Here is a 23,068-nt window from a genome sequence, read left to right as displayed (position 1 = left end):
GGATATGAGTTATTCAAGTTGTGAAGATAAGGTGTCACGTGACACATCCAACCCTCTATGTGTTCGTGGACAAGCTACAACACGACAAGGGTTCAGTCAGTCCAGTTAGTCTAGATTTAGCAGTGATCTGGCACTTTTGTGAGTCTGTTCGCAGACCGTGCATGTCCAGACACTTAATTTAGATGCATATCCTCTGGTTGCACATAGCATGATCATAAGCATTCCCATCAGAATCCATCAGAATCCTTCAAGGGAATTTTCGAGTGCATTTAGCCTATTTTCCTATTTTTGACATTTGTCACTTATTATTTTTAAGTGACTTTTGTTGGAAAGTAGGTAGGGCAAATTGAGTAAGTTTGTATATAAGCAAACCTAGGCTAGCACTAATTGGCAGAAGAGGCAGCAGGAGCACTCGCTCAATAGGCAACTTCTCAACAGAACCCCAAGTCCTAGCGTTTTTGCTCCACCACAACCACCTAGCGTTTTTGGATAGCAGAACCCCAAGCCCTAGCGTTTTTGCTTCACAGCAACCACCTAGCGTTTTTGGACCAGATCAGCCAGCGTTTTTGCTCTTGTAGATCCCTGGCGACAGAAGACTCAACAAGAGACCTAGCGTTTGGCAGTTGCAGGCCATCCGGCGACAGCAGAACCATTTTCAGCCCTAGCTTTTTTGATTTGCAGATCAGCCTCAACGTTTTGCAGATTCATCGCGACGGAACATCAAGAACCTCCAGCCTTTTTTCAGTTTTCAGCCTTTAGTAATCGCAGATCAAGTCCCGAACCTCGCAGATCTCACCTTCTCGCGGTAGATACTCGACGCACGGTCAGATTTCGCAAGGTTGACAGTTTCAGCCCAGAAAACGCAGATTTGAGCATCTGCGTTGTCAGCGCGTCGTCATCACATCGTCGCCACCGACATCATCATCGACATAGAGTCAGAATTCAGCAGATAGAAGATTTGCAGATTTCAGCCCTTAGCGTTTTCAGATTTCAGCCTGTCTCGTCGTCGTCCTCATCGTCGTCGACATCATCGGCAGGTCCATTTAAGCGCGAAGCAGAAGGTACCGGTAGGTGCGCGTCGCGATGTAGTGCAGGATTGGGGCAAGAAGCAAGAGCCGGAGTGCAGCAGAGAGGAAGCGCTAGGGATCGAAGCAGGGAGAGAGAGAGAGAGCTCATGTTTTTAACTCAATAAGTGAGTTTTGGGTTTTCTCACTTTTATTATAAGTGACTTTAAAAAAATGTGTATTGAACTTGGATAAAGTATAAAAATGTACAAAAAGGGGTTATTTAGGCTTTTAACCCAACAACCTTCCACTTAAAGGCATGAATGACGCCTTTAAGTTAACCAACTCCCACTAGCTGTATGCAATGCTCATGTTGAGCCTTAGCAAGACTCTTGGTGAGAACATTTGCAAGGTTATGGATCTTAGTCAAGGTGACTAGATCATCCTCCAATACCTGTCGTATGAAGTGGTACTGCACATCTATGTGTTTGGTACGCGCATGAAACATGGCATTTTTGGCTAAATAGGCAGTATTTTGGCTATCACAACCTAACACGGATGTATGAGCAGGCATGCCAAGTTCTTTTGCAAGTCTGCCCAACCAAATGGCTTCTTTTGAAGCCTCTGTGCCTGAAATATATTCAGCCTCAGTAGTACTCAATGCCACATTTTTCTGTAACCTAGAACACCAAGAGACTGCACCACCAGCAATGGCAAATACATATCCACTGGTAGATTTTCTACATATCCACTGGTAGATTTTCTGGTATCCATGTCACCTGCCATGTCTGCATCACAATATCCCTGCAACTTTAAGTCACTTTTGCCATAACAGATACACTTTGATTGTGTACCTTTCAAATATCTCAGAATGCATTTGAGAGCTTCCCAATGCGCTTTGCCGGGATTTGACATGTATCGACTAACAACTCCCATTGCATAAGCAATGTCGGGACGAGTGGCAACCATAGCATACATAAGAGAACCACAAGCTGATGCATAAGGGATTCCCTTCATTGCTTTTAATGCCACCTCATCCTTTGGGCTTGCTTTGCTAAGCTTAGTGTATGGAGGCAAAGGTACCCCAAGAGACTTAGCATTAGCGATATTAAATCTGTCAAGTACTTTTACAATGTACCTTTCTTGAGATAAAAAGAGCAATTTCAGCTTTCTATCTCTTTTACTACGCATGCCCAAAATATGCTCTGCATCACCCAAATCCTTCATAGAAAATGCTGAATTTAGCTTACGTTGCAGAGCATCAAGACTAGTTTTATATTTTCCGGCAAGCAGCATGTCATCAACATAGAGAACAAGTATGATGGGACTACCATCTTCATCCCTTTTCGTATACAAACAATGATCTGCATGGCTGCGTTTAAAGCCTTGAGACAGCATAAAAGTGTCAAACTTCTTATACCACCGTTGTGATGATCGTTTCAAACCATACAGAGCCCTTTTCAGTTTGCATACAAGCTCCTCACGTGTAGGAACTACAAAACCTTCAGGCTGTTTCATATATATGTCCTCTTCAATGTCACCATGCAAAAACGCTGTCTTTACATCCATTTGATTCAATTCCAAATCAAGCACTGCAACGAGAGCAAAAAGGATACGTAAAGTTGTAAGCTTTACAACATGAGAAAAGGTTTCTTGAAAATCAATTCCTTCTTTCTGTGCATATCCTTTTGCAACCAATCTTGCCTTGTACTTAGGTTTTTCATCCACTATCTTAATCTTGTATACCTATTTGTTAGGAAGAGCCTTTCTCCCTTTAGGCAATGACACAAGATCCCAAGTATCATTTGCATACAAGGATTTCATTTCCTCTTGCATCGCAAGCTCCCACTTATTGCTTGACTCACATGATTTGGCCTCTTTATGTGTAAGAGGTTTACCCTCATCTGTCAACATTACATGATCCAAAGAGGGATTAAATCTCTGCGGTTGCCTTCTCAAACGAGTTGACCTACGTACCCAATTATCTACATTCTCAGGCAACGGTTCTACATCATAAGGCAACTCATTTTCAGCTCTATCATGCTGCTGAAAATCATTTTCAGCCAATTCAGGTGGCTGTCCATCCTCATTAGGAGCATCAAAATCATGTCCTACCTATCCTGGCTCAAGGTTAACCGGTTGATTATCAATTTCAGGTTGCGGTAATGCATCATGAGGCTCTTTTTCAACATCAATGGGTGGCACGGAAGGTTGGAATCTGACTGTTTTCTTGTCAGCATTAGATTTTGTAGCATTCGTAAGCAATTTTGTCTCATTGAACACTACATCTTGGCTGTGTATTATCTTTCTAAACCGTGGTAATCACACTCTATAGCCCATTTCACCTTCTTCCCCATAACCTAGGAAGACTCCTTTAATGGACTTCATATCAAGCTTTGTTCTCAAGTCATTGCGTACATGAACAAAAGCTTCGCATCCAAATACTTTCAAATGATCAGGTTTGCCAGACCAAACCTCCTCTGGAATGTCATTTTTCAACGTACTATTAGGAGAGCGATTGCAAATAGGAACTATAGTTTTCAATGCCTCCCCCCAAAACTCTTGGGAAAGATTAGCGGTGGACAACATACAACGCACTCTCGCATAAAGTACGATTATACCTCTCAGCCACACCATTAGAAGACGGATTATAAGGGGCTGTCAAGTCCCTATTAATCCCATTTTCATCACAAAAACGTTGAAATTCAACTGATACATACTCTCCTCCATTATCAGATTTGAGATATTTAAGCTTAGTACTCTTTTGCGTAGTGACAAAAGCATGAAACTTCTTAAAAGCATTAAAAGTCTCACTCTTACTTTTCAACAAATGCACCCATCCTTTCCTAGTACAGTCATCAATGAATGTAACAAAATACAATGCACCACTGAAAGACTTAACAGGTATAGTGCATACATCGGAGTGAATAAGATAAAGAGGATTAGCGTTGCGAGAGACACGAGAGCAATAAGAAGATTTTTTTTGCTTTCCATAAAGACAATCGTTACAAAAATCCAAGTTTTTGCCTTTTACATCAATCCTCTTCAGAGAGGAAAGCACATCAATACCCTTTTGGCTCATATGGCCAAGTCTCTTATGCCACAATTCCGTATGTGAAGCAACTTCAGCAACAACAAGAAACTTGCCAGGCAAAGCTTTGCATCGAAGATAGTACAAAGTACCTCTTTTAGATCCTTTTGTAACAAGCATAGAGCCTCAAGCAACTTTCATGAACCCCCAGCAAAGATGGTAGTATAACCATGTGCATCTATCTGGGGAACAGATAACAAACTTTTCTTAATGCATGATATAAACCTGACATCATTCAACACAAGCTCTTGACCATTGTTAAGAGCCAAACGCATAGTACCAATTCCCTTAATATTGCAAGCAAAATTATCACCAAGGTATACCTTGCTATAATTGTCTGCAATATATGTAGCAAAACACTCCAAAGATGGAGTCACATGGAATGAAGCACCAGAATCCACTATCCATGACTGGAATAGGCCATCATTAGCACTGAGCAATGTATCAATGACATCTTTCTTCGAGATAAGCTTTCTTCGAGATAAGCATGTATTCTGCATTAGCTATCACCACATCTGAGGGGCATGAAGCCGCAACCAAGATTTTCTCAACGTTTGAAAACTCCTCAATGACCACACTAGAGGATACATTTGCATTCTCAGCATCCCTGGAGGAATCACCTGCTGATTTTTCCTTTTTCTTCTCATCTTTCTTCTTCTTATCTTGCGTTTCCTTTTTCCTTTCCTGTTCTTTCTTGAAATACCTACAATCGGGTTTCTTGTGACCCTTTCTGCCACATTGATAACAAGTGACATCCTTATTCTTTGTCTTGCTCTTACTTCTATTTTGAGTCCTGTTGCCCGCATCACACTTTTGATTTCTACCTCTTACATTGTAAGCAGAACTGCCACCTTCCCCACTAGAATTGCGTCTAATCTCTTCATTGAGAATAGACCCTCTCACACCGTCATACGTGAGGGTGGGACTGTTGCTCAAGAAGACAACCAAGGTCTCCCAAGTATCTGGCAATGTCATAAGCAAGAAAATAGCTTTCAGCTTATCATCGAATTGCCGAAGCCCACTGTCCTGCAACTGACTCAACACAACTCAAATGCTCAGAAGCTGACTTCGAGTCATCAAGCTGCATATTCATCAACTTTCGTATCAAATACACCTGGTTCAAGGCGTGGTGTTTTCATAATTTGACTTTAGCTTTTGCCATATTACATAAGCAGAGTCCAAACGCTTGATGTCCGTCGAAATGTCATCATTGATAGCCATTTTGATGTAGGCCATAGCCTTCTTATTCAACCTGGCCTACTCTTCGTCAGACAAACCTGACGGCTTATTCTCTTCAAATGCATCTTCACAATCTTTTAAGAAAAGGATACCTTGCATGTGTTCTTGCCAGAGGTCGAAGCCTTGACCATCGAACCGTTTGATTTTCATCAAACTTTTAGTGTCAGATGCGGAAGAGGAAGAAGCCATTTTAATTCAACCACAAGTGTGTATACAAGTGAGATGCAATAGGTTGAACATTTCAGCAAATACGAGCAACCACAAGACTTTGCATACGATAGACCACAATTTCTTTACATGAAACTGTCCAAATCTGAAATTTTAGCTGAAAAGTGCAATTTCAAGCACCTGTACTCAGCTTTTGACTCAATTTGTCGCGACAAACATCAATACATGTGATCCCACAACTTTGGTACACCTGCGTATTGCTGTTTTGACCCGTTATAACCTGTAAATCACTTGTTTTGACCTAAAAACAGCTCGTTTTGGATTGTTTTGGCAGTTTTGGTGACCTTTTCGACTCTGGAAGCAAGGGGTTATTCCAATACCGAAATAGAGACCTTTTTTCGCGATGGAGTCGCACTAAACTTTATGTACGTGTAATGTAGGTAGAGAAGAACTAGATTCTATGAGTACTTGGCTGAAATTCACCCTAATAGAGGTGGGTAGGGGCTGAAAACAGAGAATTTGCAGCAGCTAGGCGTGAGAGAAAGAGAGTTTTGTTCTACTTTTTGCGATGAATCTTCCCCCACAACAGCCTATGATAAAGAGAAATGTTGTTTTAGGTGATGGGAGCTCCAAAACTCCACATACACAACAAAGGTTGATTCTCAAGCTTCAATGGAGAGCTCTGGTGCGTAGAGTATGCTCACTTTAGGGAAGGTGGGTGCACTGTCAACTTGTGAAGAGGGTGCTCTTATAAAGCTAGCAAGAAGAGGGGGCACTAGAGGATGAGGGAGGGTGAGAGAGAGAATGAGAGAGTCACTTTGCATTGGTAAGTGTGCCAAGTGTGACACACTTAATAACGTAAAAACCATTCAACTTTCACATTTAAAAGTTCCTATGTTATGAATGAAATGTGCAAATTAACTCACAACTACACACTTGGATGCTACTTATGAAAACGTTAGCTGCTCCTCGGCGCAATGCCGCACCGGCACTGCTCCGGCATTACCTGTTCGCACTTGTTCGGCCATTTGGTTTGCGGCACAAATAATTAAAATTAGTTTAACTGACTTATCCTAAGGCCTTAAAAATAATCCAGGTCTCAGGATTACTATTCTAAGGACCCCATCTCATTCTTGTGCTCCCATTGATGCGCGTAATTTTTTGAGTCTTAAATTTGAGGCTACTATCTACCCCTTATTGAAGATCTAATTTCCCAATCACTAGGGCTTCATGGTATTTTCTGCTAGGGTCTCCTTGAGGTGCTTTGGCCCAAGTTTGGGCACACCTGAGGCCCTAGAACTGCTAGTTCTATTCTGATGTGCACACTACTAATTAGATAACTATTTTTGCATGAACCCACACAACCGTAAATACAGTGGACAACCCTTGAGCTGGGCATTACGATTCTCTATCCAAAGGGGGAAAGAGATGCGCGAGAGCGGAATCATCGCGCTACATAAGACAAGGGAGAAGGGAAGCTTTTCATTAAAGATGTGATCACTTGCACCCACTACTCACACACACTTGTGTTCAGTTAATGAAGCAAAATTCAGTCTCGACTCTCAAATTGGGCCTCCTCTTCATGGTGGACTGGCAATTCCACCTAGAGCCGCCATGTGTCCCTTACGTCTCTTTTGAGTTAATTCCTAGTACCTAGCGACTTATAAAGTGTAGCGAGGGGCCTAAATGACTTTGAACTGAGCCTAGACACCCTTTTATTGCTTGCATTTCAGTGCCATTGGCCCGATCATCTTGTGGCGACCTGCCCTTTCTGACTGTGAGAGAAACTCTCGGCCGTCGGCCACACAATGTGCGGCCATTTGTGACTTCAAAAAGAGGTTCCCAAAAATTAAATAAAAATCAAGGGAAAGAAACCAACAACTAAGGTTAGTGGTTGCCACAGCCTTGTAACATAACTTCATCCATCGAGACTTTCTAAAGCAAATGGACTTTCATTATGATGCAGAGAGTGAAGAAATTGAAGCCGAGTTAGCGACCAGTCAGACCCTAGAAGGTGGTACCTCTTATTGGTGCGCTTCCAGTTACCATACGAGGATACCATGGAAAAGCCAATTTCGACATCATGAAGTTAGGTAATTGCGACGCTTTCTTGGGCATGCCTTGGCATGAAAAGAATGATGCTATTCTCTAGATCTGGAACTGTACCATTACATTGATGCAGAAAGACAAGCCAATTGTCCTCAAAGTTCGGATGTTCGAACAAAAACCTGAATGTATTATCTAGTTGTTTCAAATACTTTTGAACTCTGTTTGAGAAAGTAGTGTTTGAAATGGATGGTATCTGTTTAAACTTGCCTTGGTGCTGATTTGAATTGTTTGACTTTGATTGTAATATTGGTGCAATGTTTGGTGATTTACTCCAGGGTGTAGTAGTGAAAAATGCTACTTTGGTATTGTCTGAACCTCGGACTGACGCGGACGGGATGTCTGGGGAGCGTTTCGTTGTATGCTTGAAAACCTCGGAATGACGTAGATGGGATGTCTAGGGAGCGTCTCGTTGTACGTTGGAAAACCTTTGAACGACGTGGTCGGGATGTTTGGGGAGTGTTTCGTTGTACGTTTGAAACCTCCAAGCGATGCAGGTTGCGGTTTGGGGAGTGTTTGGTTGTATCGGTCCTTTGAGCTCATGACGTGGACATTTTTAGATCATTTGCTGGGGGAGTGACGAGGTAGTTGTTGAGTAGCTTCATACTGCAGATCGTTTGTCTTGGGGGAGTGCTTAGCGGCGCTGCTCGTTGTGTCTTGTAACATAGCATATGTGAGCATTTGTGTTGCATTGTGATGTGCCAACCATTGAATATTCCTAATTGGGTGAGATTGATTGGTATGTAATTTTAGTGCATCGAGACACCTGTTAGTGATCAACGTGGTCTGGGTGTGATGGCTAATTTTGCTACGCAAGAATATCAAGAGCTCTGATATGGAATGAGACACCATTACAGATCAATGCGGTCTGAGTTTGAAATTGATTGTGCCTCGGAATGTCCCTCGGAATGACCCTCGGAGCTAACTTGAGCTGCTTTGCAGATGTGCGGTAATTGTTGACGATTACTCTTCTATCAAGAAGGGGGGATGTCACAAACTGTCGACGTGTCAAGCCGCTGAAGACCTGAGCCGACTTGCAGATCCCGGTCAAGGGGCCCAAACCCTAGCCGCAATAGAAGAAGAAGGAGTTCTCACCAACTTACTGACCCTCGCTGATTGGGGCCAACAACTTAAAATAAAGTGTTACCACCTATGAGACTCCGTCGGATGAGCCCAAGTGACCCAAATACAATATAACAAGGCAGCCCACACACATTGGCAAATGGTTGATGATGTGGTAGGCCTGTACAGACGTCCCTGCAATTTGCGCCGACATGTTGACGTGGCACTGTACGGATTGCCATGATTTTCGTTGCTGCTGTTGATGAGAGTACGAACTTTCAGCTTTTACGCTTTTGGAATCCAGATGCTTTTCAAAGTTGATGCTTTTCATGGACTGCTTTTGGATAGGCCCAGCGCCTTTAAATATGTGGCCAAGGCTCCCTCTCCGGCATGCTTCTGTGTGAAGGTGCCAAGATGAGTTGCCATTGTTGTACCGATTTGAAGGAATATAAAGAAATACAGAAAGGGTCGCCAAGGTTTGGGGCAGTGCTCTCTTGGGGTGGAACTCCGCCACTCCCCGTCTCCTGTGTTGTGCACTCTCCCTCTCATTTCATGGTTATTTGAAGTGTTTAAAGCTTGCCAGTGTTTTCTTTCGTGATTGGCAGGTGGTGCCCTCCCGTTACACTGGGACTGCTTTTATAGGTTCCAAGTTGCGGCAAGAATAGCTGGTGGGAATCCTGCAACAATAGTAGAGGGTAGATAGCGCTGGAATAGCTAGAGAGAGAGAGAGAGAGAGAGAGAGAGAGAGAGAGAGAGAGAGAGAGAGAGAGAGAGAGAGAGAGAGAGAGAGAGAGAGAGAGAGAGAGAGAGAGAGAGAGAGAGAGCGTTGTTTTCAACCGTACGTAACAACTTTGGTCTTTTTTTTTATAAGCTTGGCTTCATTTTTATCAAACTGCCCACTTATTAAGTGGACGGCCGATCACTTGATAAAGTATGTGAACCTGTTAAAAAATCAATAAGAACTCAATTAGCTGAAAACCGATGCTACACAACACTTTCCTAGACGTCCTTGGATGCAACCTCATGCACAGATGCAATGCAGACCTAAATTCCTCGCGAGAAAGCATCTGCCTTCCCGGAAAACATTTAAAAAATATTCCGCTTTTTAGAAAAAGCTTCTTAGAATCCATCTTTATTCTAGTGTATGTGTCTTTATGTGGATTCCGTTGTTCAGTTCGGATTTCTTCGAGACCAATGGAATATTTCCTATTCGATGCTCCCATCACCCATCATGTGATGTATCAAGAATACCCACTTCTCGGTCTCTTCCATCGAACTAATGGTACAACTCCTTCGCCATGCTTAATGTCACCCATCATATGACGCATCAGAGTTGTTTGTTCTTGATGGCATTTATTAATTCCAATAGATCTACTGTTCCTAACTTTTACAATTCAAGTGTGTACACATTTAAATTTCCTAATTTCGATAAATAGAATCACTCAAGGAAATAAGAAAATAGTCCATTTAGCAACAAGAAGCACTTTTTGGGTAGATCTAATTATTCAGACTAGCTTGGTGTGGGTTGCGTATGCCTCTAAAACAGAGATCTTGGGCTGATTTGTGTACCCTATGTGAGAGAAATATAGGGCTGATTTCTAGCTGCAATGTAGAGAGAATAGGGGCTCAATTTTGAAGGTACATGCATCAATAGAAATGGGGAAGAAGATTACTAGAATGAGAGCGAAACGCAAAGAATTCTAGCAAGGAAGATGGTTGAACGCTATGGCACAAAGGAGACGGTAAAAGATAGGGAGCAGATGGCAGTGATAGATGGAATTGAAAAACCTGATGGCTGTGTGAGATGCAAGAGAGGTGAGAGTCGGCAGATGAGAGAGAGAGAGAGAGAGAGAGAGAGAGAGAGAGAGAGAGGAGCTTTTGTGATGGCTCGCTCTTGCCCCCTTGTGGCCTATTCTTGCTCCGCGTTGTTGCCCCCTCGTTGCCATTTTCTACCCCCGCTGCCTCCCTCGTTGCTCTTGTGTGACACCGCCTGCAATCATGCGTCCATGCCTCGCCTCTTTTGTTGCGCATCCCCTGCGGATCTAGCTTGTTATGGCCCCTACCTCTGTCGCAGCCTCGTTTCCTTGCACGCCATGGCTTGTTTTTCCCTGCACACGGCAACCTCTTTTCCCTTGCGCTTTGCTGCGACGGAATTCCCCTGCAGATCTTAGCTTCGCGACGCCCTTTGCCTGCAGCACTGTCCCTGCCGGTTCTGGTTGTGCCGTCGTTGCTGTCACAAATTGCTGACGTGTCAAGGTGCTGAAGACCTGAGTTAACTTGCAGATCTCGGCCAAGGGGCCTAAACCCTAAGAATAAGCAGACGACGAAGAAGAAGTTCTTAGACCTCGCCCGATCGGGCCCAAGTGACACAAGAGAATAAAATAAAGTAGGACACACACACACACACACACACACACACACACACACACACACACACACACACACACACACAAACTTGCGCAAAAACTGATGACGTGGCAGTTGTATGGACATCTCGAATTTTGCGTTGATTGCTGATGTGGCAACCTGTACGGATTTCTTCGTTTCAGGTTGACAGCCTGTACGGAATTCCGTGATTTGCGCTAGTTGATTTTGAGTTTGAATACTTTTCATGTAAATTGCTTCTGGGCCTAGGGCCTTTAAATATGAGGCTAGGGCTTATTCTTTGGCACTCTTTTGGGAGAAGTTGCAGAGCGTGGAGTAGCTTGTACTGTGTTGATGCAATATAAAGAAATATTGAAAGGGGCGTCAAGGTTTGGGGCCAATACTCTTTGGGGTGGAATTCTGCCACTCCGTGTCGTCTCTCTCTCTCTCTCTCTCTCTCCTTCAATTCAGTTGTTATTGAAGTGCTAAAAGTCTGTTCTTTTCTATTGGCACGTGGTGCCGTCTTGTGACAGTTGCCCTTTGCACTAATCAAGTTTGAGGCCACCTCCCCAAGCTTTTCCGTCTCCCTACGACTCCCAAGATGTTGCTTAACTTCTTCTATTGGAGCCCGTTGGGATGGCTATCTCTAGGTCCACTGATAATTTGGTTAAGAGGAGTTGGAAGGATTTTTTAGCTCTTGATGCAAAGTGGATGGGAGAAGAGAACCTCACAGATGCTCTTCAATTTTGAGTTGTACCTTTAAGGCTTTTGATTTTTTAGTAGTGTTTATTCCTTAAGGAGTTAGAGGGGAGCCACTCCATCCTCTTGTAACAAGTTGCCTAGATTGAGTAAACTCACTAATATCTCCTTGAGATTTTAGGGATATCGATGGTCTAACAGTATTTTGCGGAATGACTTTATGAAAATGTACACTGATTTGGAAATTTCCTAGATTAAACTAATTGCATTTGGTCTTTCATGTATATATTGTTAGAGTAATGTAAAGAAAGACGAAATGTTTGCAACGTTTTATTTGATGAATGATTTAATGAACTTAGTGCATCTAGACATCTGTTACAGAGCAGTGAGATATGGATGTGTTGGCTAAGTGAATGTGATTCTAGTGCATCAAGATTTCTATATGGATGAGATGATTGGATATTGTTTCAGAAGGATGAGATGGCTATACAGGGGTCTAGATGCATCAAGTGTTATGGACTAGATGGGATGGCTACAGAGGGATCTAGGTCTATCAAGAGTTTTGGGCTAGATGGGATGGCTAGATTGAATGATTGGAACAGTGTTCAATGTGAACTAAGTTTGTGATTTGTGAAGTGTATGCTCTGCAAAACTGACCATGATGTACTCTGATAATTAGAGTTGTATAGCCATTGTGAGCAAATTGGTTTTTCATGCTCGGATCAAGCATATAGAGAAACAATACCATTTTGTTTGTGAGAAGACCAAGGATGGTTCTATTCGATTATAGTATATCTTGACGTTAGAGAACCCTCTTCTGTAGGCAAAATTATCCTCTCATGCCAGCTTCCTTGGACGTGTTTGTCGTCCTGGAGCTGTGAGGGGTGTTAGAGTTCAAAATTCTCGTCCAGACACCGTTTCTCGGTGTTGCACTCCACGGTGTTGCCCACCCAGTAGGTTGGCATGAGAAGAGGGGACCCCTGTTCCTAGGGTTTTCTTGGGTCAGAGTCTCTAGCGTTCTGCACTTGTGCTACTAAATGTTTGTTGCATGTCACTTTCAGTGAGTTTACATATTTATCAACATTTATTAGCCATTTTTGGGATTGTGGGGTTTTTATGCGGGGTAGGGCAATTTTATAGTTTCTTTATATATGCACACCTCCCCGCCCCCCCCCCCCCCCCTTCCCCCCCAACCCCCCCAAAAAAAAAAAAAAAAACTTTATGGAACGTTGTGATCAATGAGCAGAGCTTCCAGCGTTTGGGCCATACTCTCTCTAGCGTTTTCTCTCTCTAGTTGATCTTGGCATTTTCTCTCTCCTTGTAGTGTTTTTCATGTGCCATCTCTCTCTCTCTCTCTCTCTCTCTCTCTCTCTCTCTCTAGCGTTTTCTGCTATCACGTGACACATCCAACCCTATGTGTCCGTGGACAAGCTACAACATGACCAAGGTTCAGTTCCGTCAAGTCAGTCTAGAATAAATAGTGATCTGGCACTTTTGTGAGTCTGTTCGATCGCAGACCGTGCATGTCCAGATACTTAGATTCGATGCATATCCTCTGGTTGCACGCAACATGACCATCAGATTCCAGTCAGATCCCATCAATAGCATTTTTACAATGCATAGGCCTATTTTCCCTATTTTTGACATTTTTCACTTATTATTTTTAAGTGAATTTTGTTGGAAAATAGGTAGGGCAATTTTGCTAAGTTAATATATAAGCAAATTAGAGTTAGCACTTTCTGGCAGAAGAGGCAGCAGGAGCACCTTGCTCAACAAGCAACTTCTCAGTAAGACCAACCCCCGCAACAACTCTGGCGTTTTCTCTCAATAAAAGGCCTAGCGTTTTTTGCACCAGATCAGCCAGCGTTTTTGCACTTGCAGATTCCCGGCAACAATAGACAGCAGATCAGCCCTAGCGTTAGCAGATTCCCACAGCAACACAACATATTTCCTAGCGTTAGCAGATTTCCCCGCAAGGTCAGTTTTCAGCCCTAGCGTTTTTGGTTTGCAGAACAACCCTAGTGTTTTTGCAGATCATCGCGACAAAATCAGCCATAGGACCAGTGTTTTCAGTTTTCAGCCCTTAGCACTCGTAGAAGAAGTCCCGAACCTTGTAGATCTCACCTTCCCGCAGCAGATCCTCGCGGCACGGCCAGATTCCGCAAGGTTTACAGTTTCAGCCCGGAAGATGCAGATTTAAGCATCTGTGTTTTCAGCCCATCGCCATCGACATCGTCATCGACATAGAGTCAGAATTCAACAGATAAAGATTTGCAGATTTCAGCCCTTAGCATTTTCGGATTTCAGCCCGTCTCGCCGTCGTCCTCATCGTCGTCGACATCAACGGCAAGTCCAAGCATTGTAGAGATTTGTGCAATCATAAGTAGACCGCTTTCGCCATAGAGAGTGGGGCCTTCGGAGGAGGGTTTTACAACATCACTAGTGTCGTATTCTCTTCTCTATCTCTCAGTCTCATCCACTTCCATTGACAGTGTCCATTCACTTTGTTTGTGTCTATTGCACTCTCTCATTAAAGGAACGGAAGGCTCTCGCTCTCCCTTCCGTAAGTAAAAAAGACCCTTGAGCACAGTTCGGAGCACTCATCTTGAGCAAAGGTCAAACATTCATTCCGCTGCACCTTACATTGGTATCAGAGCTTTGGCTGTGTTCTGTATCACTCAAGGAAAGAACCACAAGAACCACATAATTTTTTTTGCTTGTTGTGGTCGCACGAACGCAAGTTCGCTTGGGCGTGTCGATTCTAATCGTGTTTTTGAAGAGTGACAGGAATCCCAGGAAAGAAGGGCTTGTCCACCCTCCCCTTGTGCCTCTTTTCTCTCATTGAGAGCGGACCGTGCACTTATCGGCCGGCCAATCGATGTAAAGTGGGAAAAAGCAACCTTGGTGTGAGCGTAAGGCCGCCAAGGGGTGCGTCCGCGGAAAAGAGCAGAACTCGGATGAAGAGAAGATCCTTCTCTAATATAGATTGCAAGCAAAAGAAGAACCTCAAGATCCTCAACAACTCAAGACCCTCACGAACCCAAGAACCCAAGACCCACAAGAACCCAAGTTCCTCGTGAACTTGAGAATCCACAACTGCAATGCATGGTCATCACCCGAAGCGGAATGGATACCAGGCATGAGAGTGATGGGCAAGACAGTAGTGAAGAAGAATTTTAGCAACAAGGAGTTTTTCTTGACCCTCCCCCTTCGCGATCTACGCCAAGAATTGCACCAAACCCCATGGAAGCTTTGGTAAGTCGATGATGGACATGATGGCAAAGCAAGAGGCGACTCGCATTGCCGCGGAGCGTGACCGCCAAGACAAACAGGATCGCGATCGCTTGGCAGCTGAGGAACGAAAAGAAAAAAAAGCAGCAAGAAAGGCTGACTTGGAGCAAGCTCGCTTGGCGGCCGAAGAAAGAAAGGCTACTATTGAGCGTGAGCTTGTGCAAGCGCGCTTGGCGGCCGACACAAGAAGGGAAGCCGCCGAAGAAAGAAAGGCTACTTTGGAGTTAGAGCGTGAGGCCCAGAGAGAACAACGCATGAACGACTAGGTACTACATGTCCTTACCTCGAAACCCGAACTGGCTAAAGAAGTTGGTGGTTCATCAAGTGGTGCAAGGCGAGATTGAGACTCCAACAACCCCGTCACCGAGAAGTTGACGTTCAGTAAGTATGATGGTAAGATGGACGCTAGTGTTATTTATTCTTGGTTGCATCAATTTAATGCTTATTTTGCGACAACTAAGAAGACAGGAAATAGCAAGGTTTTGACTGCAGCTATGTACCTTGCCGGTGATGCCATCAATTGGTACCACGCATGGCAAGAGGCACAGCTAGCCGCACACCTAGAGGAAGTCGACGGAGACGCGCCCCTTTCCTTCAATTCGGCCGACCTCCAAGACAAGCTCAAGGCGTGGTTTATGCCTCCTCAGTACTTAGCACGATTGAAAGAAGATTGGCACAATCTCAAGTAACATGGTATGCCAGTCATGTCTTTTTCTAACCGTGTTTTGTAGCTCGACACTCAATTACGCAAATCGGACGATGAGCGCAAAGAGGCTTTCCTTTTTGGGCTAGACGAATATATCAAGTTTGATGTAGAAGTTTTCGATCCAATCGATCTCAACGAGGCGGTAGCGATTGCTCTCGCACAGGAGATGAAGCACAACAAGAGAAAGCCTAAGAAAAACAAGACTTCCACAAGTACCTCTCAGACTTCTGAGAACCCTCAGAACGATAAGAATAGTAAGAACGGTAACTCTTTTAACCAATCTTCTAATAGTCTCTCAGAAAAGAACTCTCAAAATGAACCTAAGGGTAAGGCTAACACAATTGCTAAACCTAAGCTTACTCCAAATGAAAAGGTAGCACAAGGAATTTTAGGAGGATACATCACGTCAGAAGAGCAAAGCACTTATTCTAAGGAAGGTCGTTGTTTTCATTGTCACATTAAGGGTCACATAAAAAGAACATGTCCTAAGCTTGACCCTAATGAATCTAAAGAATCCATAGAACCCACCTCCTCTGTCAATGCAATCAATGACAACACGAGTGTGCCCCAAGTTTCTCCTGACCCTCGCATTGATGAGTCTCTCATTAAATGTTATGGTCATATGACGGGGCAGTGTTTTGTCATATTGTTTGACCCAGGCAGTATGCATGATGTGATCAATCCCTCTCTTGTTGAGAGAGTCCGCCTAGAGGTTAGTCAAAAATCTCCTCTCGAGGTCTCTGGCTTCGCTCCCGGTATGGACTCTCATCACGAAAGAGCGCCTTGATGTGTTGTTCACAGTTCAACAAGCTGCTTTCCGTAGAAATTTTTTTCTCTCTCCTCTCTCAGGATGTGATATGATTTTGGGCATTCGATGGTTTCGTGAGCATAACTCTCTTATTGATTGGACGGAAAATACGTTCACTTTCAATGCCAAAAGTGACTCTTTCATTGTCATTCGTGGAGAGCAAGTTGTTCATTCTGCCTTTCTCATTGCTAATGTGCAGGCGAAGATTGAACGGATTCAGGAGAAGGAGACTCTCTCAGTCTCTTCTTCTCCAAAGCATGACACACAGGATTTGCATGATGATACGCATGATGATTTGAATGAAAATGATGAACATGATGATTTGCATGATCAAGATGTGATTTCTCACAAGCATGATGAGTTGCATGAAGAAGATGTGATTGTTCACAAGAAGGATGAGTTACTGGATACTTTTTCTAGTGCAGCTAACCTCATTGCAGAGACAATCAAGCACGAAGCACCGATCTTGGCTCTCGAGCCTAGGTCCAAAGAACCCCCACGGGAAGATTCTACCAATCAGGAAGAACCGATCTTGGCTCTCGAGCCTAGGTCCAAAGAACCCTTACAGGAAGTACTATGTGTTCGACTGATTCGTCAGCACGCATCGTTCGAGTGTTCCATTCGTGATTGTTTCTTGTATTTTGGTCAGCGTCTTTATGTGATCCCTTTTCTTAGGCATGACATATTGTACGTTGAGCACGTTTCACTTATGAATGAGCACGAATGTATGCGGATTGTTCATGAAAAGCTGAAAAGTATGCATTCAAAAGAGTCACATTCCATGTCTCTTCCTTGGCATGACACATTTGTAGAAAGAGTACAAGAAAGTATGAGCACCAAGCATCCATGTCTCTTCCTTGGCATGACACATTTGTAGAAAGAGTACAAGAAAGTATGAGCACCAAGCATGGGCATTTCCGTTGTGAATTGCCAGAGTTGATTGATTTGGATCAGAAAGACAAGATTCGATCTCATTGTTTGCGTGTGTGTGGTGAACAAGTTTAGCACTCCGTCTTTTTGTTCATCTACATTGCACGCACAGTCTTTGAAGAAGACAAGATTTTTTCCACTCACCTTACATGGAATGGGTATGTTCATGGTTTTGTGTTGGACACGGTTTCAGGATTTTCAACCATGGAGATTCTTGAAGAAGAAAGAAGCATGACTGTAGACGAAGTTGAAGCATTGAAGGAGCCACAAAAGACTTTGTGTCGCTTTCGGTGCGGCCCAAAGAAGCAAGCATTGCAGACCTTTATGAAGTTTAAGTACCGCATGACCACACATTAGAGTGGGCCGACGAAGAGTCCTTTTGAGGACTCCAGATGCTATTGGCGATCTCCCTCGACGCCATACAGTTCGGTACCATTACCTCACTTTGAAAAGGAGGGGATGTCACGTGACACATCCAACCCTATGTGTCCGTGGACAAGCTACAACATGACCAGGGTTCAGTTCCGTCAAGTCAGTCTAGAATAGGTAGTGATCTGGCACTTTTGTGAGTCTGTTCGCAGACCGTGCATGTCCAGACACTTAGATTAGATGCATATCCTCTGGTTGACTTAGATTAGATGCATATCCTCTGGTTGCACACAACATGACCATCGGATTCCAGTCAGATCACATCAGTAGCATTTTTACAGTGCATAGGCCTATTTTCCCTATTTTTGACATTTTTCACTTATTATTTTTAAGTGACTTTTGTTGGAAAGTAGGTAGGGCAATTTTGCTAAGTTAATATATGAGCTAACCAGAGTTAGCACTTTTTGGTAGAAGAGGTAGCAGGAGCACCTTGCTCAACAGGCAACTTCTCAGCAAGACCAACCCCCGCGACAACTGTGGCGTTTTCTCTCAACAGAAGGCCTAGCGTTTTTTGCACCAAATCAGCCAGCGTTTTTGCACTTGCAAATTCTCGGCGACAGTAGACAGCATATCAGCCCTAGCGTTAGCAGATTCCCACAGCAACACAACAGATTTCCTAGCGTTAGCAGATTTCCCCGCAAGGTCAGTTTTCAGCCCTAGCGTTTTTGGTTTGCAGAACAACCCTAGCGTTTTTGCAGATCATCGCGACAAAATCAGCCATAGGACCAGCGTTTTTAGTTTTCAGCCCTTAGCACTCGCAGAAGAAGTCCCGAACCTCGGAGATCTCACCTTCCCGCAGCAGATCCTCGCTGCACGGCCAGATTCTGCAAGATTTACAGATTCATCCCGGAAAACGCAGATTTCAGCATCTGCGTTTTCAGCGCGTCGTCGTCGCATCGTCGCCATCGATGATAGTGGGGCCTTCGGAGGAGGGTTTTACAACGTCTTTGGTGTCGTATTCTCTTTTCTATCCCTCAGTCTCATGCACTTCCATTCACAGTGTCCATTCACTTTGTTTGTGTCCATTATACTCTCTCCTTAAAGGAACGGAAGGCTCTCCCTTCCGTAAGTAAAAGGAACCCTTGAGCACAGTTCGGAGCACTCATCTTGAGCAAAGTTCAAACATTCATTCCGTTGCACCTTACATTTGCCAGAGCTCTCTCCCTTGCTCTAGTGCTCCCCTTCTCGTCCGTGTTGATAGCCTACTTGCAGGTTTGCACTTGTAGATTGCTATCCGTGCTCGTTCAAGGGGCGGTATGCGATAGAAGGTCGTTTCTGAGGAGATATGTCTCAATAGATCCGAGATCCATTGGCTGCCCGGTGCCGAAAGGTGGTTCGCTCATGGTTGCAGACGAGAGCATCACCCAATTCACCCATCACCCGATTCACCCTTTTTTGTTGCACCTTTGACAGAAACACCATCGATGAGTTTACTTTGAAGATGTCTCTAGCCCTTCTCCTTCTTCTCCCTCTCCAAGCGAGGAAGACCGACGGAAGTCAAGGAAGCAGAAAGATTATAAGAACATATCCAAAAGATATTTTTGTTCAGATATTGACACTACTTTTGACGATTTTGATTTCTACACTCTTAGGAATCTCTTCAACCGAAAGAGAACTCAGAAACTACATGTTTCGCGAACCTAAGTACGACAACTTTGAATGTGGGAAGGGGTAAGAAGGAATTCAAGGATGGGGGCCAAAGTATCAAGGTTGATAGTTTTTTCTGTCACAACAAGGATACCCATTGAGCTCTTTCATTTATACAGCAATTTGACACCGCCTTTTTTGGAGGCAATTTCATAGAAGCCTCGAAGGTTCGGATGGTTGCTTCTCACTTGAAAGGGAATGCTCAGTCATGGTGGTCTACGCTTTTAGTGGGTGAAGTTCAAGAAGCTGTTCGCATCTATTTGGTTGACTCCCTAGTTTGAAGCCCATGTTTTGATGGCTTGGAATTATTTGAGGATGAAGAAAGAAGACACTATCTCCACTTACAACTAGAGAGGTGGGCACTGGGATATGTTTTTACCAGTGGCTTCTTTCATAAAAGTCTCTTTGAAAGAGCAAATGGAATGGCATTGCTGTGGTATACCTAAAGAGATCCAGAGAGATTGTGTCAAGAAGAGGTCTTCAAGCATATAGCTATTAGTGCCTCATGGAGCATGATATGGACAATTTCTCATCGCGCAAGGGGTACTGGCGGACATGCATTTAAAATCCACATAGTCAGGGTTTGCGATGGTGAACTAGGGTTTCAAGGGAAGGGAGGTTATACTCTCTCTCTCTCTCTCTCTCTCTCTCTCTCTCTCTCTCTCTAAAATAATGGACTCCGATCAAAGATGCCTAGTGCTTTTCTTGCTACAGTTTCGCAGACATTGACGTGCTCGAGCAGAGGACCCATTCTGAGACAGTTGATAGATTCTTTTCCAGAGCAGCACTCCTCAGAAAAATTGCAGGACTAGTCACTTTCTTGTACAGCCACAGAGATTAGTAGATATCGACACCCGTCGGATAAATCTTTGAGGTCTCTTGGGATGTTCTTACAATGTTAAAACCTCTCTTCTTCTTCTCCATATATTTCTTATTGCCGCATCTGGAAAAATATTAATATGCATAAAGCCTTGAACAAAAGAGCAGGCGTATAAATTTGTTGGTGTTTGATTCAATCTATTTAGTCCGTATAATGAATTATATAACCTTGCGTTTTTTCACAGTTGAAATATTAATTGAAACATGGGCTGCAGCATGAGTGTGACCTGAGAGGCAAGAGAAGAGTTTCTTTTTGATGTTTTTCCTTATTTTTTCTTAAGGTTTTGTTTGGGGGGGGGGGAACGTGGGGGCACAGAGGAGGCGTGCGCAGATAATAGAAGAGAGGATTGCTCACATTTCCTTCACGACTAAACATATTTGGTTGGAATTGATCAACAGATTCTGTATATCAAATATTTTATGCCTGCATTCTTTACAACAGATGTTTTGGGGTTATGATGGCATTTGACAGAGAAGGATTTGTTGATAATTTTTGCAGTAGGCATCCTGAGATTGTGTGGGCACAAAGATCGGATTGTATTTTCCTTACTGTGGAATTGCCTGATGCAAAGAACCCAAAGGTGAAACTTGAGCCAGAGGGGAAGTTCTTTTTTTCTGCTGTGGCTGGGCCTGATCTCCTTCTATTTGAGATTGAATTGGAGCTTTTTGACAAAGTGAATGTTGAGGTATGGGTCTAGTTCTGCTTCTATTATGATGTTTTGCTGCGATTTGTTTTCTGTCCTCTGATCTATGTTTAGCACCCAGAGCTTAGGATTCACCTGTGATACAAGATCTTCAGGACTAAATTTTTCAACGACGCTTAAAGAAGTGAGAGATATTGACTTGAAGGATATGGGTAGGTATTGAACTGAATTGAACGGAATTGTACTATATAACCGCTTCAAAAGGCCAAAATAAGAGACTCGTAGTAATGAAGTGGTGGGTAAATGTGACATACAGGAAAGAGCTAAACTGAGGGCTGAATGTGGGATTTCAAGGGAATAAGAGAGGGGAGACTACAAATGTAGGATGGGGATTTGCCTAATGTCTCTTGGGATGCTGAATTATGAGCACTCTAAAGCTTGACGTGTATGTAGAGGGCAGTGAACGACAGATGAAAGGGCCTGGGAGGATCATCCAACAGGCTGCCACACGGGGCTCTGTAGTAGAGAATCAATCTCCTTCGAAGTAAGAAAAATGTTGATAGTGTAGTTTGTTTGGTGTTATCTTACTAGTAAGTGGACGAGAAATGTAGGGGGCACGGGGAATCATCGAACAGGCTGCCGCATGGGTGTCTGTAGCATAGCTCCATAGTACCAAATCGCTGATCGTGTAATTAGTCGATGTTCTCTTAACTTAATTGCTTTTATTGCTCGTTTCACAGGCAAGCAAAATCAATGTAGGTCTACGGAACATTTTCTGCGTAATACAGAAGCAGGAGAAAGGCTGGTGGAAGAGATTGCTGAAAGCAGAGGGGAAGCCACCATTGTTTTTGAAAGTAGATTGGAATAAGTGGGTGGATGAGGACGAGGAAGACGTAGAAGGATCAAAGTGTAAGTGCTTTTTCACTTGTTAAGTGCACCAACAGTGTATAGTGCTTGTGTTGTGTGGATGCTTGAGGAGACAACAATAAGTGGTTTGTGGGTTGCCTTGCAGTCGATGACTTTGACTTCAGCGGCATGGACGACTTTTCGGTATGAGGATTTGACTGCATATTCCATGATGTCAGTTCTCTAGCCTTCCATCTGGAAGCTACTTTTGTCTTATGATTGTATTTCTACTCGCACAATTGAAGAGTCAACAAATTAGACTATGTTTATGATGTGTTGTGCTTTTTAGAAGGCAAATGGGGATGCTGAGCCAGATAGTGATGATGAAGGCATGCTCTGTAAGAGACATAATTGCAAGTGCTTTTGGTGATTGGTTCTCTCTACCTTTGGTATGTAGAATTAACCAAAACTCTGTTGTTTTCAGATCTTCCTGACCTTCAGAAATCTGGTTGATACTATCGTATTTGATGGGGGCTTTTGTAACGTCCCCATTCCTCCTCGGAGGGTGTACAACTTACATAAGAAGATTTTTTCAAAACATCACAAGCAAACATCAGCAAAGAAGATATACACCTATAGCTTGAAGTTTTCGTGTCCTCGCATGTGGGTATACTCTTGCCCTCTGCGTGCTACTATACCTCGCTTTTTGGGTAAAGGCACTGAGCAAGGCTGTGGAACTTTATTTTGAAGTTTAGTGACTTAGAAACTGTTAAAGCTCTGAAAATGGCAGGCATTCTATACATGTTGAAGCTCTTTTAAATATATTTGAGTATTGGGAAAAATATAAAATACCCCATTAAATTTCTGAAAATACTATTGTAATAATTTTGGATAGATAGCTCCAGTATTGATGTAGTTTGTTGTTTTTGCTACGAAAAATCTATCGAAGTGTGCAATAATACACAAAATTTAGTCAATCAGCTCATAGGTAGTGGCGTTTGTCTCTTAATAATGAAATGTGTCATCTTGTGGCCCTAAAAGTATTGAATATCCTAGTTCTGTCATGCGTAGGGAGAATCAATCTTCGAATGCAAAATATTCAGTCTTTAAGAGAGGAGTGATATTGATAAGTTGGCAAAATTTGACGAATGAGGG

General features: G+C 43.3%; 1 protein-coding gene across 8 annotated transcripts in view; it reads left to right on the top strand.

The window, feature by feature from the left end:
* Positions 1 to 22,807, top strand: part of LOC147460205 (co-chaperone protein p23-2-like) — a 33,041-nt gene extending 10,234 nt beyond the window's left edge. For 2 of the 8 annotated variants that reach the window (XM_086511299.1, XM_086511297.1), the window contains exons 2-6: positions 20,923 to 21,109; positions 21,808 to 21,976; positions 22,080 to 22,117; positions 22,263 to 22,311; positions 22,398 to 22,807. In XM_086511299.1, the coding sequence (XP_086367425.1) occupies positions 20,923 to 21,109; positions 21,808 to 21,976; positions 22,080 to 22,117; positions 22,263 to 22,311; positions 22,398 to 22,426 (472 nt within the window). In that variant the 3' untranslated portion in view covers positions 22,427 to 22,807. Of the gene's footprint in view, positions 1 to 16,532; positions 20,828 to 20,881; positions 21,110 to 21,807; positions 21,977 to 22,079; positions 22,148 to 22,262; positions 22,312 to 22,397 lie in introns of those variants that run through there. The other 6 variants (XR_015187948.1, XR_015187947.1, XM_086511298.1 and 3 more) reach the window with 6 other exon arrangements.
* Positions 22,808 to 23,068: the final 261 nt, after the last annotated feature.

The sequence above is a fragment of the Adiantum capillus-veneris genome, chromosome 4, assembly GCF_014529385.1.
Source record: "Adiantum capillus-veneris isolate H3 chromosome 4, ASM1452938v2, whole genome shotgun sequence".
Lineage (NCBI taxonomy): Eukaryota > Viridiplantae > Streptophyta > Polypodiopsida > Polypodiales > Pteridaceae > Adiantum > Adiantum capillus-veneris.
The sequence above is the reverse complement of the archived record's forward strand: the minus strand, read 5'-3'. Positions and strand labels throughout refer to the sequence as shown.